The sequence below is a fragment of the Nycticebus coucang genome, chromosome 14, assembly GCF_027406575.1.
Source record: "Nycticebus coucang isolate mNycCou1 chromosome 14, mNycCou1.pri, whole genome shotgun sequence".
Taxonomy (NCBI): Eukaryota; Metazoa; Chordata; class Mammalia; order Primates; family Lorisidae; genus Nycticebus; species Nycticebus coucang.
The window spans coordinates 46,834,189-46,853,454 of NC_069793.1; the positions used below are offsets into that span (position 1 = coordinate 46,834,189).

The 19,266-nt window shown below is 42.0% G+C and overlaps 1 protein-coding gene across 1 annotated transcript in view; it reads right to left on the bottom strand.

The window, feature by feature from the left end:
* OTOG (otogelin) overlaps nt 1-19,266 on the bottom strand; it is a 101,610-nt gene that overhangs the window by 53,091 nt on the left and 29,253 nt on the right. The window contains exons 24-25 of the mRNA XM_053559879.1: nt 6,712-6,819; nt 1,437-1,575 (exon numbers count right to left, since the gene is read on the bottom strand). Coding sequence (XP_053415854.1) covers nt 1,437-1,575; nt 6,712-6,819 — 247 coding nt within the window. The remainder of the gene's footprint in view (nt 1-1,436; nt 1,576-6,711; nt 6,820-19,266) is intronic.

Consider the following 19,266-nt stretch of genomic DNA (forward strand, 5'->3'; position numbering starts at 1 on the left):
CAGAAAGTTCAGGGATATTTTTTCTTTTTTCAGATGCTTAGTGCAATATTTAGCACACAGTAAGTCTCTCCAAAAGACGTGACAATGAATGTAATGTTAATATAGAACAGGGATGATGGGTTAGGACGGGGTGTTGGGGAAGGGACACTGTCTTACAAACACCATTGGTAGGGTAAGCTTTTTTGTAGGACAGTGTGTGGGCATGAAACAACATTAAATGTTCATAATTTTTTTACACAGCAATTCCACTTCTAAGTACCTAGAGAAATATCCACTCAAATATTCACTATGGCACTGAAATAGTGGAAATAACCTAAATGTCCATCAATGGGGGAAAATAAAATTAGAGCACACTGTTTCTGTAGAATTCTACACAGCTATGAAAAAGGGAAAAAAACATGTACAGACTATAGGAAACAAAGTCTAAGGTAAACTGTAAAGAATCAAAAGCAAATTGCAGAATCCTATTCATAACTAAGCACTTTGTGTGTGTGTGTGTGAGAGAGAGAGAGAACGTGTCTTATGAAAAATGTAGGATTCAGAGGGGCTATTCAGCAGGAGATGAAAACAGAAGAAATGTGAAAGGGAGTATTGTTTTTAATATATATTTCTATGTTTTTAATGTTAGTAAAGAGTATGTATTATCTTGAAGCCTTTAAAATAAAATGAGGTCAATAATCTTTATCTTGTGGAATTATTGAAATTATGTGAAAAACCCCAGCACAGTGCCTGCCGCATAGATAGGACTCCTTCCATAAAAGTTTTGTCATTCTTGTTGTTGTTATTGCGGTTACTCTTACATGATCAGATGGATAGGGCCTTAGCAAAACCGAGGTCCCCTGGGTGTGTCTCTCCCTCGCCTCGTAGGGACCCCAGGGGAATCCTGCCTTCACTGCCCCCTCATCCCCAGTTCCCTTTTTCCAGGTGAGCTGACATCTTTGGCAGTTGACTGCACTTAGACTTCTTGGTCAAACCCGACCCCAGCTTTATCACTGCTGAGCTGTGAGATGTCCAGCAAGTTACTTAACTTCCCTAAGCCCAAGTTGCTACCTCTGTAACATGCGGTTACAACCCCGGTTGGGTTGCTGTGAGAATCAAGTGAAATTGTCACAAAAATAGTTCAGTAGACCACCACACATACAATAAAATTTCAGAAAGCTTTAGCTATTACTATTATAGAAACAAAAAGCATGGGGACCCAATGGTTATAATGTTGAGTGGACAGGCAATGAGTATCTTAGGGCTGCTGAGCTCTGTCCAGCCCTGGGCTTGTCCTCAGCGCTTCTCCCAGCCTCTAGACAGCCACACCCCAGGGCTGGACAGAGCTTGCCAACCCAGTTCCTGCCAACCCAGAGCATCATGCTCTGACAGGCCCTCATCCCCAGCTACCCTGGGTTCCTATGAAGCCAGCTGGACAGGCATGTCCAGGAACTCACCTTGACCAGGTACACTTTGCATGCCCCCACGAAGTCAAACGGGAGCCCATCAAACGTGCGGTAATGCCGGTCACCATAGGCGGTGCAGGTGGAGGCGCAGGGGTGGAGGGTGCATTGAAATGAGCCCTGCTGGCACACGCTGAAACACACCCACCCAGACCAGCTTTCAGGGCACACTCATGCTATACTGGAATACGCATGACAAGCCATCACCTGCTACATGCACTCTCTGGGCCCCCAGGCAAGGGCATCAACAAACATTGTCAACCTCCAACAGAAGCCTGGAGACACCAGGGCTTAGAGAAGTTAGCCAATAAATAATGGAGCTATTATTTATAACTCAGGCCTATTGGACTCCAAAGTCCATACTCTCCTTATCACTCCATTCATTTGTTTACTCATTTGTTCAACAAATATTAGGTGCTTCCATACAGACATTATTCCAGGATTTTGAGGCACATCACTAAACAGTAAACAAAACAGGGGACAAAGTCTGCTTGTGAAACATATATTCTAGAAGGGGAAGATACATACTACATAATTAAAAAAATAATAAGGCAGTGTGAGTAAATAATACAGTGTGTTAGAAGGCAAAGATGCTTGGGCAGAGGGAGCAGGATACAGGGACTGGCAATGTGTGTGGAGTGGGTTACAGTCTTAAATAGGGTGGCTGGCGGACCATGTGAGCAGAGATTTAAGGGAGGTAGGAAATTTTGCTAGATGGACATCTGGAAGAAGAGTGTTCCAAGCACAGGGACGGTCTTTGCAAAGGCCCTGGGAACACTCAGGAAACAACATGGCTAGAATGGACGGTGCAAAGGGGTAGGGGGGATGGAGGGGTAGACGAGGACTTCAGAGGGGTGATGGTGGGCCAGATGGCACAGGTCCAAGTAGGCCACTGTAAGAACATCAGCTTTTGCTAGGCATGGGAAAGGACGTCATCAGAAGACTCCATCATGGGAATGAAGCAATCTGATTCATGGTCTGCTCTGGCTGCTGCACTTAGTCTAAGCTCAAGTGGGTGCAGGGGAAGCAGAAAGATGGGTTTGGGAGGCGACTGCAGCAAATCAGGGAAGCGGCAATGATGGCAGCTTGGAGCAGGGAAACAGCAGTGGACAGAGTGAGAAGTTGTCAGATTCTGGATATATTTTGAAGATAGAACTAAAAGGATTTGCTTGATATTGATCACAAGAGAGAAGACTCGAGGATGACTCCAGGATTTTTGGCTTGAGCAACTGGAAGAACGAAGTCTTCGTTAATCCTGATGAGGAAGGCTGAGGGAGAAGCTGGTTTGAGGGGAAGGATCAGATGTTCAGTCTTTGACATGTTGAATTTGAGACCATTAGACATACATACCATGATGTCAAGTAGGCAGCTTGAGGATGTGTGAGTCTGGAATTCAGAATAGAGTCTGGAACACAGGCAGAAATCTGGGAATCATCTGCGTGTGCCTGGGCCTAGCAGCCATGAGACTGGGTGAGTTCACCAAGGGAGTGAGTACAAATACCAAAAAGAAGAGGTCCCTGGGGATGTTTTGTCATTTGGGGATTGGAGAAGAGGAAGAACCAACAAAGGAAGCTGGGAAGGAGCAAGAGGAGAGGTAGGAGGAAATCAAGAGAGTGGGTTGTCCTAGAAGCCATGTGAATAAAAGTAACAAGGCAGGGAAATAATCAGCCAGTGATCAATTATGTCAAACGCCACTCACAGGTCTAAGAAGATGAGGTCTGAAAAATGAACACCGGATAGAGCAACGCGGAGGTTACTGGTGACCTTGGTAGGAACAAATCAAATGGAATTGTGAGGAAGATGCCTGACTGAGCGGGCTTAATGGAGAATAGAGAACAGGAATTGGAAACAACAGTATAGACAACTTTTATGAGATGCTTTGCAACAAAAGCAGATCAGAGAAATGGAGCAGTTGCTAGGAGGTTGGAAGGTTTTCAAACTAGATATTGTGCAAGGGGAGGATCCAGTAGAGGATGATGGACTGAGGATAAGGGAGAGAAGGGGAGGGCTGCTTGGGAGATGCCCTTGGATGGGTGAACAGCTGGGATCTAGAGGACAGGAGACAAGTCTTTCTACAGGAGCACAGACACTCAGTTCATCTGTACTCCAGGCAGAAAGACAGAATATGTGTGCACAGAGTCTAGAAACTTCTCTTCTGGTGGCTTTAATTTTCTCAGTGAAAAAGGAAGCAATCATCAGCTGAGAATGAGAGGGGAGGAAGCATCAGGGCCGGTGAGGAGAGAGGAAAAAGTGTGAAACAGTTATCTAGGGGGGTGAGAGAGAAAAAGGCATTAGGGAAGGACAGTATCAGAGTGTGCCAGCCTCGAGGGCCTATTTGAGGTTCTGAGTCATGAATTTAAAATGAGAGCAGGCAGCCTGGTTTTGTACATCCCTCCCGTCACACTCAGCTGTGTGGATGCAGGTACAAAGGAAGTAAAGGGATGGACATCTCCAGGCTTGTGGCTTTGCCAAACAAGCAGGGCAAAGCAGGAGGAGGCAAGAGAACTGAGGCTATATTCAAGGAGCTGCTAATAGTGCAGGGCCATGCGCTTAAGCAAAAGGGAAGGGCAGACATCAAGGGAGTGAGAGGCAGTGGAGAGCCGGCAGGGTGCTCGGGTTAGAAATCCCCAGTGGCGCTGCAGGATGGAGGGAGTCAGTGGGCTACAGGGAGAGGAGGAGTAGAAAGACAGAGCTGAGGTGAGATGCACAGAACCAGGAGATGAGCTGGAGTAGTTACAGGGAACAACAGGCTGTACAGGGGGGCCACACGCCACCAGGGTGGAGAAAGACCCCTGGACGAGAGAGGATGAAGAAACAGATGCCTGGAGATGCCAGCAGGCGGCCTGGTTTTGTATATCCCTCCAGATATACTCATTTAACATCTAAATGGATATTAAAATCTCCAAGAAGTAGAGTTGAAGTTGTGTTGGATCAGATGGCATGAGTCCAGAGCTGACATCATCAGGAGTACAGGGGCCTGCCCTGCGGGTCCACGTATGACAGCAACACTGAGGGGCAGGCTCTCTCCAGTCACACATCATGTTCAGACCTTGTCATGCACTCACTCCATGACTTGAAAGCCTGTGAAGACATCCACTCACACATCCACCCACATGACTTACAACTCCGCTATGTATGTGGTGCTGCAAATACTCCCACCCCCACTGCGGCTGACTTCATGCTGCCAATATGACGTCACTGAACTCTGAGCTGGGAGGGGGTGGGCATCCAGCTGCCATCCTGGTAAAAAGATCCAGCAAATGCTCAAGCCACAGAAGCCAGACAAACCTCTAGCACCTACCTCCCCACAGGAGAGCAGCTGGAAAAGTGGGCCACAGGGCCATGTCCTTCAAGTGTGAATGTTGAGAAAGTTCGTCCATATATTAAGAAGGTAGAATTCTAAAAACTGAGTTAGAGATAACAACTTGCTCATATAGCTCCCAGTCTCCTAAGGGAGAGAGGACATCTACCCCACACCCAATCAGCCTCTCCTGTGAAAGCAGAAGCCTCCTCACGTCAGGGCTCCGAGTTCTAAAATAATCTCAGCCCCTTGGCTCTGGCTCCAGACTCTGTCCACCATCTTCTGCCTGCCATCTGATCTCCGAGCACAGTACATTCTCAGGAGATGATTCAACATAGCTCAGCTATTCCCCTGCCCAGGTCCAGGGCCTGGAAGCCGGTGAAGTGATGGAAGTGAGTCAATTTCATGCCAGCCAGCCCCAATCTCTCATCACATACACCTGGCACCCCTGTCAGCTCTGGCTCACCACAGTCATGAAATGATAGAAAACACTTGAACACACAGAGGACTTCTGGAATCAGATGATGAGGCCTCTGACCCCATAAATAATACAACTTGAAGTATCTGGGGAAACCAGCCTTGGAGCAGATGGGCTTGACTGTGACCCTGCTGCCAACACAAAAGGAAACACTGTGGCCATCCTCTGGGACAGAGAAATGGGACAGCTTCAATCCCAGCTTGCTGCAGGAACTGGAGGCTGTGATCCAGCTAGTCAGATGGGTCTACAAGATGGAACCTCTCTGAGCTTCTCTGCTGGGCCCTGGTGCCCAGTGCCAGGGGCTTCCTTTTCACATCAGGCCTCCCTGGCTGATCCGCAACATTGGCACAGTGAAAGAGTTTGTTTCTAATACCAGGGCACCAGTTTATCATTTCTCCCCCTATACCCCAGCACTCTCTCCATCAGGACACTGAGTCTACCCACTGCTATGTGGTCCACACCAGGCCCTACAGAACTAGCTCAAAAAAAAAGAACTAGCTCCAAGCCTGCTTCTATAGAATCCAGTCCGGTATACACACGCCCACATATAAATACCTATATTACTATCAATATATAAACATCCTCCCATGTATACTCACTTTCATATGTAGGCATGTACATATTTATAGTCAAATAAATGCACACTTATACATATATGTTCACTTACATGTGAACACAAATATATAACATGCCAGGCATGGTGGTGTACACCTGTAATCACAGCACTTTGGGAGGTTGAGGCAGGAGAATCACTTGAGGTCAAGAGTTTGCAACCAGCTTGAGCAACTCAGAGGGACCCTATCTCTACCAAAAATTTAAAAACTAGCTGGCAAGTGGAGGACGCCTGTAGTTTCAGCTACTTGGTAAGCTGAGGCAGGACAACTGCTTGAGCCCAGGAATTTGAGGTTGCAGTGAGCTATGATGATGCCACTGCAATTTAGACTGGGCAAGAGAGAGAGACCTTATCTCAAAAAAATAACAACAATAACAACATATATGCCCAACGTCTACATATGTTTTATACACCTTGTACACACATGTGTACACATACTAAATGGATGTGTATGTACACAAATATTTATGAATTCACAAATGCCTCATGTATATATTCAGATTTACGAATTCCTGCCTTTTCAAGCACATCCATGAACACGCACCTTCACCAATCCAGTCTAGATATTTTGGATTTGTACTCACACTTACATGTTCATATAAATAGGCAAACGCATAATCATGGTTGTAAATATGCATGTACACACATTCATATACATGTCTGAACAAACTCACACTCATGTCAATACAAAATTTATTCCAAAGTATTCCTTAATATAAATACACTTTTATATGTATACAAACTCCTATACAACACAAGCATCCAACATGACTATGAACATGGTGGAAGAGGAATGCTAGACTACACTCATGATCATGCACTTCTTATCCATTTTCCTCTCAGCAAAAAGCAGAGCCTGCTTGAGGACCTCACTTACCAGGTATGGCAGGGAGACATCACCTGGTCCCCAGGGAAATACTCCTTCCCCTTCCACGTGCACGGGCAGTCCTCTGGCAGGAAACAAGCATCCCCATGTCTGAGCAGACTGTAGGGACACAGCAAGAAAGTGGTCAGGAGAGCATCCTTCTAGTGTTTTCCATATGTAGAGGATACTACATCCACATACCTGCCCTAGGTGGTTCTCTGCATTTTATCCTAGAAGAGAATGACTATATGCCCACTGTGCATCTTGCTGCTGCCCCAGGGCAGTTCAGAAACACCACGGTAACTGGAAAAACCAGGGATAGACTAGGCCTAGCCCAGAAGTCTTGCTAGGCATCAAGAAGGCAGCTTACCTCTACCAGCCATAGCCCTTATAGGCACTAGCTATATACTAATGAGCAGACCAATGGACACGGGCATTAACTCTGCTATCTGGGTCGTTCATGGAGCTCTCAGACTACAAGCTCCAAGGCTGCAGTGCTCCTACCTTCCAGTCTGATTTCCATGAAATCTGGTCATGCCCACGCTGGAGTCTGGGATGTCTCAGGGCCTTTATTAAAGTTCCCAGGTCACAGACTCAAGCCAGATCCAGGTATCAGCAAGATACAGTATGGAACAAGAATACAAGCACAAACTTTGGCAATAAACAATTTGTAGTTAAAAAAACAAGTTATCTAACCTTTCTGTTTTGTTTTTTAAAGCACTGTAAGTGCATGGCTTACAGAAGCAAAGAGAAAGAGTGCTATAGGTATTACACTAAAAAGAGTCCCTTCCTGTATCCAGTGAAGCCACTTTCTGGACTATCATGCAGAATGATGGGACTCAAACAGAGCACAATATTCCACCAAAGACAGGAGGCAGAAACTGGAGTTCAAAGCTAGATATGGCTAGAATGTGCAGGTCAGGATATAAACTAGGAGAGAATTGCTCAGAGAAGGCACTCCAGAATTCTGCTTAGAGGTTACCTTGAATCTTTGAGCAAATACTAAATTCTACACGAGCAGTGAAAGACTTCTAAAGGCTTGACAATTAAATAGCTTTTGAGTAGGCAAAAGACTGATGGAGATTTAAGATACAATGCTGTGCTGGAATATGTAGAGATTATGACAAGCTAGGACAGAAAGTTCTCCCTTAACAGGCCTTCCATGAGACACCAGCAAGACCATGTCTTGGAAATAGAGCTACTCACAGACAAACTCTAACAAAGCGCAAACACAAGTCCTGAAAGGATCAAACTAATTGCCTACTATGTTAAAATTTGGGCAATTCAACTAATTACTTACTATAATAAAATTCAGCATTCCTTCAAAAGGGAAGTCAACAAAATATGGCACACAATGTTAAATTCACCATGTCTAGTATTCAACAAAAAATCACTAGATATGAGAAGAAACAGAGAAATGTAATCCATGATGGAAGAAAAATCAGTCAATAATTAAAATAGTTGCCCAAATGACATACATTATGGAATTAGCAGAAAAAGAATTTCATTATTACAATGAGTGAATAGTGGGAGAATCTCAGAAGAGCAGTAAAAAAAAGAGGAAATTCCAAATAATGTATTTTATTAAATAAAAAATTCAGTGAGGGAGCATAACAATCAGACTAAATACTTCAGAGGTAAAAACCAGTAAGCTTGACAGTAGGATCAAAAACACCAGTCCAATCTGAAGAAGAGAGGAAAGTCTGGGGGCTAAAAATGAACAGAGCTTCAGTGACTTATGTGACAATATCAGGTATCTAATATCAATATAATTATAGTCCCAGGGAAATAAGGGAGGTAGAAATATATTTGAACAAAATAATGGCTGAAACACTGTCAATTTTGATGAAGCACAATGAAATCCAAGCAGAATGAACATGCACACACACACACACACCCCATTCCAGGCACATGATACTCAAATTGCTGACAGTGATAATGAAAAAGTCTTTAGAAAAAGCCCAGATATGTTATACAATAAAGGAATAATTAAAAAATTAAATGAGCAAAAGAAAAGACACTGTTGACCTAGAACTCTATACCTAGAGAAAGCAGTTGTGATGGTTAATTTTAAGTGTCAACCTGACTGGATTAAGGAATTCTCAGATAGCTGGTAAAGCATTATTTCAGAGTATATCTATGAGGGTGTTTCTGAACAAGACTGACATTTGAATCAGTGAACTAAGAATGATCAGCCTTCACCCAAAGTGAGCAGGCACCACACAGTCAGCTGAGAGCCTGAATAAAATAAAAGGGCGGAGAAAAAGGCAAATTCTCTCTCTTCTGGAGCTGGGGCACCTTTCTTCTCCTGTTCCTGGACTCTGAGACTTACTCCAGCAGTCCCCCAACACCAGAGTCTCTGGCCTTTGGCTTCATAATGAAAGTTACGTCACTGGCTTTCCTGGTTCTTGTGATTTGGACTGAGTCATGCTATTGCATCCTTGGTTTTCCAGCTTGAAGACACCTATCATGGGACTTTTAAGCCTTCATAATTATGTAAGCCAATTCCTCTAATAAATCCCCTCTCAGATAGCTATACAACAGAACCTCTGTAAGTTGACCATCCAAGGAATTATAATAAACTGGTCAAAATATGAAGGTGGTCAACATAAGGAACTAGGCCTACTGATATATACCTGTGGCGCATGTCTGGTCTATGAAAATTAAGTCAACTTAAGGAAGCCATCAATTAGGGAAGTGGTCAACTATGGAAGTTCTACTGTATTTATATATCCTATTGAATCTGTCCCACCTCAAGAGAACCCTACCCCCCCCCACATTTATGAAGTATTCTTCACAAATGAAGGTGAAAATGAAGACATTTTCAGATAAACAAAAAACTGAAAGAAAAGACCTGCATTAGGCTGGGCACGGTTGCTCACACCTGTAACCCTAGCACTCTGGGGGGCCGAGCTCATGGGTTCAAGACCAGCCTGAGCCAGAGCAAGACCTCAGCTGGGTGTTGTGGCAGGCACCTATAATCCCACCTACACTGGAGGCCGAGGCAAGAGAATGGCTTGAGCCTTACAATTTGAGGTAGCTGTGAGCTATGATGCGATGGCACTCTACCAGGGGTGACAAAGTGAGACTATCTCAAAAAAAAAAAAAAAAAAAAGACCTGTATTAAAAGAAACGTTAATTAAATTTTCTGAGGGAGGAGGGTGAAGCGATGTGGCCAAATAAGAAACCTCCAATATAGCCAGGCGTTGTGGCGGGCGCCTGTAGTCCCAGCTACTTGGGAGGCTGAGGCAAGGGAATCGCTTGAGCCCAGGAGTTGGAGGTTGCTGTGAGCCGTGTGATGCCATGGCACTCTACCGAGGTCCATAAAGTGAGACTCTGTCTCTACAAAAAAAAAAAAAAGAAACCTCCAATGATTGTCCCTCCACATGAACACCAAATTCAACTACCCACACAAGCAATCACATTGAAAAGAACAAAATTCTGGTAAATGATCATACTACCTAGTTTTAACATTGTATCAGGAAAAGAGGCAGTGAATTGGGTAGAAAAGACAAGCTTGCATCGTCTATACCACCCTTCCTACATCTCTCATTAGTGTCACAGGAGCACTAGCAGTGGAGAGAGAATCTGTGTACCTAGGGAAACACACAGAGTGAAGGGACTATGGGACTTTGCACTGAAACTCAGGCTACCCTGGAAAAGGGGAACACAGCACAGGGCAGAATTCTGCCAGTGCTAATGGAAGGAGCATTTAGACCAGTCAAGTGAGAGAAATCATCCACCCAGAACCTGAGTTCCAGCTAGCCCTACCACCAGTGAACAAAAAATAGCTTGGGGCCTAGACTAAATTCATGAGGTAATCGACCCATAAAAGCTGTAGTCCGTGAGCAATTTCTGCTGCTGTGCTGGCTTGGAGCCAGTGAATTTGGGGTGCATGTGACCCTGCAAGACACCAGCGGTGGTGGCCACTCTAGTGCCTGTGTCACCCCTACCCCAACTACCGGGAGTGCAACTCAGGGAGTCTTCTCCCACTTGGGGAAAGGAAAGGGAAAAGTTTAGAGGACTTGGTTTTACAATTTGGGTATTAACTCAGCAACAGTAAAATAAAGTACCAGCCAGACTCCTGAAGCTTGTGAGTATAGGTCTTAATTCCTAGATGGCATTTCTGGACCCACCATAGGCCAGAAGGAAACATGCTGTCCTGAATGGAAAGATCCAGTCCTAGAAGGATTCACTGTTAACTAACTGTTAACTAACGAGCCCGTGGGCTTCAAACATCAGAGATAGCCAGGCAGTAGTCACCATAGGCTTTGGGTAAGACTGAATGAGCTTCAGGTGTGAGCTGGCACTCGGGGCCACGAGGAAGTGCCCATATCATGTCTTCCCCCAACTCCAGCCCACAGAGTGAGAAAAGAGAATGAGAGAATTTGCCTGGTAATCCAGGGAATTCTCCTGTATCTTACCCAAGTCTACCAAGGCAGTAGCACTAGGAGTCTGCAACAGTCACAGCATTACTGGGCTTGGGGCACCCCCACTGCTAATATGGCTGCAGTGACCAAAGACTTAGATCACAACACTTAATTCCCTTTGAATATCCAGAAAGCCTTCTCAGGAAGGAGATCAAACAAGACCACACTGCAATGATTAAAATAAATACCTAACTCTTCAATGCCCATATGCTAATATTGATGAACATCCACAAGCATCAAGAACATCCAGGAAAACAGGACCTCACCAAACAAACTAAATAAGGTTCTAGAGACCAATCCTGGAGATATGGAGGTAAGTGATCTTTCAGATAACAAATTCAAAATAGCTGTTGTGAAGAAGCTCACGACAATACAGAGAACTAATTCAGAATACAAGAATACAACTAATCCAAGAATTTCAAGACAATATAGAGAACAAATTCAGAAGCCTATCAGAAATACTTTACAAAGAGACAGAAGTAATAAAAAAAAAAGAAAAAGAAAATCAAGCAGATATTCGGAAACTTATAAATTCAATGACAAATTGAGAAATGCATCAGAGTCTCTCAACAGCAGAATTGACCAAGCAGAAGATAGAATTAGCAATCTTGAAGACAGGCTATTTGAAAATACACCATCAGAAAAAAAGAAATAAAAAAGAACAAAAAAGAATTAAGCATGATTACAAGATCTAGAAAATAGCCTCAAAAAGATTTATTTGCCTTTAAATAACTCTTGGTGGTAGAGGGAGAAATGGGGTGGAAAGCTTATTTAAAGACACGGTAACAGAGAATTTTCCAAATCTAGAGAAAGATATCAATCTTCAGGTATAAGAAGATCATAAAACACTAAGCAGATCTAACCCAAATAAGACTACCTCCAGGCATTTAATACAGGTAATCAAGCTCCCAAAGGTCACAAATAAAGAAAAGTTCCTAAGGGAAGCAAGAAAAAAAATAACATGTAAAGAGCTCCAATACATTTGGTAGTGACTTCTTTTTTTTTTTTTGTAGAGACAGAGTCTCACTTTATGGTCCTCTGTAGAGTGCCGTGGCCTCACACAGCTCACAGCAATCTCCAACTCCTGGGCTTAAGCGAATCTCTTGCCTCAGCCTCCCAAGCAGCTGGGACTACAGGCGCCCACCACAATGTCCGGCTATTTTTTGGTTGCAGTTTGGCCGGGACTGGGTTTGAACCCACCACCCTCGGTATATGGGGCCGGCGCCTTACTGACTGAGCCACAGGCGCCGCCCTGGTAGTGACTTCTTAGTAGAAACCTTAAAGGTCAGGACAGAGTAGTATCACATAGTTAAAATGCTGAAGGAAAAAAAACCTTAGCCCTAGAATATTATATTCTACAAAAATATCCTTCAAACATGAAGGAGAAATAAAGACTTTCCCAGATAAACAACAGCTGAGGGATTTAATTGACAGCAGACCTATCCTACAAGAAATGCTAAAAGGAGTTCTTCAATCCAAAAGAAAGGGATGTTAATGAACAATAAGTAATTATCTGAAGGTGTACAACTCACTGGCAACAGTAAATACACAAATATACATAATACCCTATTATTGGGCAGCACCTGTGGCTCAGTGGGTAGGGCGCCAGCCCCATATACCAAGGGTGACGGGTTCAAACCTGGCCCTGGCCAGCTAAAACAGCAGTGACAACTGCAACAAAAAATAGCCAGGCATTGTGGCAGGCACCTGTAGTCCCAGCTACTTGGGAGGCTGAGGCAAGAGAATCACCTAAGCCCAAGAGTTGGAGGTTGCTGCGAGCTGTGATGCCAGGGCACTCTAACAAGGGAAACAAAGTGAGACCCTGTCTCAAAAAATTAAGTTAATTAATTAATTAATGAAATAAAATAAAAAATACCCTATTATGGTAATTGCAATGTATGAACCACTTATACCTTGAGCAGGAAGACTAAAAGACAAACCTTTCAAAAATAACTACAACTTTTTGAGAGATAGTATAAAAGATATGGATAGAAACAACAAAAAGTTGAAGAGCAAGAGGGATGGAGTTAAAGGGAAGAATTTCTGTTAGATTTCTCTTTGCTTATTTGTTTGTTTATAAGCAGAGTTGTCATATGTTTAAAATAATTGGTTATAAAATGTTTTTTGCAAGCCTGATGGTAACCCCAAATCAAAAAACCTACAAGAGATACACACACACACAAAAAGCAAGAAATTAAAACTTACTACCTGAGAAAATCACCTATAACAAAGGAAGACAGGAAGGAAATAAGAAAGAGAGGACCACAAAGCAACCAGAAATCAAATATTAACGTGGCAGGAGTGTCTTTACCTATCTATACTAACACTGAATGTGACTAGACTAAACTCCAATCAAAAGACAGGGAGTGACTGAATGGATTGAAAAATAAGAACCAATTATATGTAGTATACAAGAAACACACTTCACCTATAAAGACAAACATAAACAGAAAATAAAGGGATGAGAAAAGTTATTCCATTCAAATGAAAACCAAAAAAGAACAGGAGCAGCTATACTTCCATCAGATAAAATACAGTAGAATCTCCATAGTCGACCACCTCCCTATAATGACCACCTCCTTAAGGTAACCTAATTTTCATAGACCAGACATGCACCACATGTACATTATCAGTACAGTAAGCCTAGTTCCTTATACGGACCACCTCTGTGTGCTGACCAGTCCCTTGGGTGGTCAGCTTACAGAGGTTCTACTGTAGCTTTCTAGACAAAAACTGTAAAAAGAGATAAAGTAGGTCATTATATAATGACAAAGGGGTCAATTCAGCAAGAAGGTATAACAATCCTAATTATATATGCACTGCACACTGGAGCACCCAGGTATATAAAGCAGGTATTATCAGAGCTAAAGAAAGAAAGAGACAAACTCCAATACAATAATCACTGGCGCCATCAAAACTCTCAACATTGGACAGATCTTCCAGAGAAAAAACCAACAAAGAAACATGGGACTTAATCTGCACTAAAGGCAGTCCTCAGGGTACAAACAAGATAGGTTTGTAGGTTTGTTCTTAAGTTGAATTTGTATGTAAGTTGGAACAGGTATATTTACCCATTACTACTTGTAATAGCCTCCATTTGTAAGTGCAAGTTGTATGTAAGTCAGATGTTTGTAAGTCAGGAACCGCCTGTATAAACCAAATGGACCTAATAGATATTTACAGAAGCTTTCTTCCAACAGCTGCAGAATTCATCTTCTCCTCAGCTTGTGGATCATTCTCAAGGAAAGACCATATGTTAATCCACAAAACAAATCTTAAAAGTTTCAGAAGTACTGAAATTATTCCAAGTATTTTCTCTGACCACAAAGGAATAAAAATACAAATCAATAAGAGGAATATTGGAAACTATACAAGCATGCGGAAATTAAACAATATGCTCCTGAGTGAATGGTGGGTCAATGAAGAGATTATTAAGCTAATTTTAAAATTTCCTGAAACAAATGAAAATGAAAACACAACATATCAAAACCCAGTGGGACACAGCAAAAGCAGTAACAAGAGGAAATTGTAATAGCAAAAGAATCCACATCCAAAAAATAGAAAAGCTTGAAATCAACCTAATAATGAACCTCAAAGAACTAAAAAAACAAGAGCAAACCAAATTCAAAATTAGTAGAAGAAAAGAAGTGATAAAGATCAGAGCACTCAGGAGTTCAAGACCAGCCTCAGCAAAGCAAGACCCCATCTCCACTAAAAACAGAAAAATTAGCTGGGCATGGTGGCACATGCCTGTAGTCCCAGCTACTTGGGAGGCTCAGGCAGGAGGACCACTTGAGCCCAGGAGTTTGAGTTTGTTATGAGATAGGCTGAGGCCATGGCAGTCTAGCTTGGGTGAGAGAGTGAGACTCTGTCTCGAAAAAAAAAAAAACAGGGCAGAAATAAATGAAATTGAAACCAAAAAACCCCAAAAGATCAACTTAACAAAAAGTTGTTTTTTAAAAAAAGATAAAATTAACACAACTTTAGGGCGGCGCCTATGGCTCAAAGAAGTAGAGCACTGGCCCCATATACTGGAGGTGGCCGGTTCACACCCAGACTTGGCCAAAAACTGCAAAAAAAAATTAAAAAAAAAATTAACACAACTTTGGCCAGACTAAGAAAAAAGAGAGAAGACCTCAAAAAATAAAATCAGAGATGAACAAGGAGACATTACAACTGCAGAAATTCAAAGACTTATTAGAGACTACTATAGCTACCAAATGCCAATAAATTGGAAAACTAGCAGAAATAGATAAATTTCTGGACAAACACAACCTAACAAAATTGAACCAGGAAGAAATCCAAACTATAATAAACTGACTGATAACAAGTAGTGAGATAGCAGCAGTAGTAAAAAGTCTCCCATCAAAGAAAAGCTCATGGAATGACTTCACTGCTGAATTGTACTGAGCACTCAAAGAACTAATACCAATCCTACTTAAACTATTTCAAAAAATCAAGGAGTTGGGATAACACTCAAACTCATTCTACAAGGCCTTTATCACCCTGACACCCAAACTAAAGACACAACAAAAAGATAACTACGGACTACTATCTCTGACGAACAAAGGTGCAAAACTCCTCAACAAAATACTAGCAAATTAAATTCAACAACACATTAAAAAAGATTATGCATCATGATCAAGTAAGATTCATCCCAGGGATGCAAGAATGGTTCAACATACGGAAATCAATCAATGTGATACATCCTATCAACAGAATAAAGGACAAAAACTATATGATCATTTTGATTGATCCCCGATGTTGAATGTGAGGACTGGTGGGAAGTGTTTGGATCATGGGAGCAGATCCCTCATGAATGGCTTTGTGCCCGTCCTGTGACAGTGAGTGAGTTCCTGCTCCATTAGTTCATGTGAGAGCTGGTTGTTGAAAAGAACTGGCACCACTCTCTCTCTCTCTCTCTCTCTCTCTCTCTCTCTCTCTCTCTCTCTGTTTCTTCTGCCATGTGACATGCCTGCCCTGCCTTCACCTTCTCCCTGAAGTCCTCACCAGAAGTAGATGCTTATGTGTGCTTCTTGTACAATCTGCAGAGCTGAGAGCCAAATAAACTTTTTTGCTTTATAAATTACCCAGTCTTAGGCATTCCTTTATGGCAGCACAAAATAGACTAATAGGATTAGGATCTGAAAATCAACTCTATTTCTATATCGTAGCAATGAATAAGTGGAAAATTAATAAAATAATACCATGTATAATACCAACAAAAACACTAAATACCTTTGAGTAAATTCATTGACAAGGGTGTAAAACCTTTACATGAAAACTATAGAGGGTGGCACCTGTGGCTAAGGGAGTAGGGCGCTGGTCCCATATACCGAGGGTGGCAGTTTCAAACCCAACCCTGGTCAAAACTGCTAAATAAATAAATAAAAATTAAAAAAAAAAAGTTTAAAAAAAAAAGAAAACTATAGAACATGGTGGAGAAAAATGAAAGAAGTCTCAATAAATGGGAAGATACCATTATTTATGGTTTGGAGGATTCAGTAGTATTTACATGTCAATTTTCCCCAGACTGAGCTATAGATTAACATAAATCCCATTCAAAATCCCAGGAGCTGTATTTATAGAAATTGACAAGCTTATCTTAAATTACATGGAAATGCAAAGACTTAGAAGTGCCAAATAACTTTAAAAAAGAAAAACAAAGTTGGAGAACTGTCATTTCCTTATTTCAAGGCTTTATAAAGCTTCATAAATCAAGACAGTGGATAGCAGTCTGAACTAAAGACAGACAAGCAGATAAATAGAACAGAATAGAGAGTCTAGAAATAGACCCACATTTATACAATCAATTAATTTCTTACAAAGATACCAAAGCAATTCAATGGGAAAAGGAAAGCCTTTTTTAGAAATGCGGCTAGAACCACTGGATGTTCATCACAAAAAAAAAATATATATATATATGTATAATTTATACACACACACGTATATATATATATACACTTGATTCCATTTGGTAATAATGTATGCAAAGTATAATAACTTCAGATAGACCACTGACCCAAATGTAAAAGCTAAAATTGAAAGCTTCTAGAAGAAAACATATAATATCTTCACAACCTTGAGCATTAACCATAAAGGGAAAAAAACCCATAAAATTAAAAACTTCTGCTCATAAGAAGTTTTAGATACTTTAAGGCACATTAAGTAAATAAGCGGACAAGCACATACTGGAAGAAAATATTTTTAATACATATGACAAAAGACTAGTATCAATATATAAATATTTTCTGCAACTCAATAAAAAAAATTAATCAGATTAAAAAATGGGCCAAAGACCTGAAACAGATACTTCACAAAGGAAGAAATACAAATGGCAATAAACACATGAAAAAGTACTCACAGTTATTAGGGAAATACAAATTAAAACCGTAATGAGCTATGACTATATACTCAAAAACATAACAAAAATGAAAAGTACTGAAAACAGTACGCAAGAGTGAGGATGTGAAGTAGTTAGAACTTTCATATACTAAGAGTCTAAAATGGTACAACCACTTTGGAAAATAGTTTGACAGTTTCTTATGTACACATGACCTAGCCTAGGATCCAGCAGCTCCACCCTGATGTGTTTACCAAAAAGAAATACATAGCAACTTTATTCAGAATAGTCCTAAACTGGCTCAGCACCTATAGATCAGGGGCTAGGGTGCCAGTCACATACACCAGAGCTGGCAGGTTTGAATTCAGCCCAGGCCTGCCAAACAATGACAACTACAACCAAAAAATAACTGGGCATTGTGCCGGGGGCCTGTAGTCCCAGCTACTTGGGAGGCTGAGGCAAGAGAAGAATCCCTTAAGCCCAAGAGTTTGAGGTTGCTGTGAGCTGTAATGCCATGGCATGCTACCGAGGGTGACATACTGAGACTCCATCTCAAAAACAAACAACAAAAAAAGAATAGTCCCAAACTGAAAACAACCCAAACATCCATCAACATTAGAGTGGACAAATAATAATGGCATCTTCATTATACTAATGGGCAATAAAAAAAGGAATAAAACTAGTGATAAACACAGCACTGTGGATCAACTTCAGAAACAGCTATGGAACAGAAGCCAGGCACAGAATCACTGTATGATTCTACTTACAGGGAGCTCCAGAGCAGGCCTTTCTACACTGAACCGAGGCAGAACAATGGTGGTGGGGGTGGGAATGGGGTTGGAATCGGTTGCAAAAGGGCCTGGACACGAGGGAATTCTCTCAGTGATAGAAATGTTCTGTATCTGTGTGTGGTTACAAGAGGGTATAAATTTGCCAAAGCCTAGCAAACTGTGTGCCTAGGATCTGCATTTTACTCTGTATAAATTATGCCTCACTTTTTAAAAATTAAAAGAAAAAAATAGGTACCAAAAGCCTATTGGAGGCTCCATACATAAAAGAAACCCCAAAATGTCAGTTTCTGTAGTTTTTTCCTCTTGACCCGGCCAGGTTTCGAGAGAATACTCTTTCATCTCCAGGCAGGGAGATAAACATCTCATGTCACCATACTGGGAACCAAACTGAGGAACAGGGCTGGGGTCCCAGCTGACTTTCCCTTAATCTTTCTGTTTCCACTATGCATCTCACCCCTCCTGATGCCAAGAGCAAAGTCTCTAATTTGGTTTCTCTAGAAACTCTCACCACCTTTCTCCCGCTGGATGGGGCTGAGGTATGGCCCCAGCAGGTGCAGGAAGGGCTGTGGAGGTTAACTGCAGTTTACACAAACCTGCAAACCATCCTCCTGTGTCCCGTCCATCTCCCTGCCTGCTAAGATGCCAGAGTCTCTGGTTCCTAAGGCTCTCAACACAGTGTGGGTTGTTTCTCCTTGGTCTTCTCTGCAAGCTTCAGCTGTCAACTTCTTCTGTAGGGTCAGTTTCTATACATCCACCCACAATCCTTCTTCAAAAACTCGACCCATCTCAGGCCACTGTCATCCCCATTCCCTTCCCTTTTTCCCTGGGGGTTTTATGCCTTTTTACTCCATTATCATTTCATTGTGGTTGTGGGCAGGAAGCAGAAAAGAAATTATATGTTTAATCCGCTGTGCTTTACCTGAAGCCACTTAACCTTTCTAAGCTTCCGTTTTTTCATGTGTAAAACAGGGATAATGACTTCTTCCTCCCAAGGTCATTATGA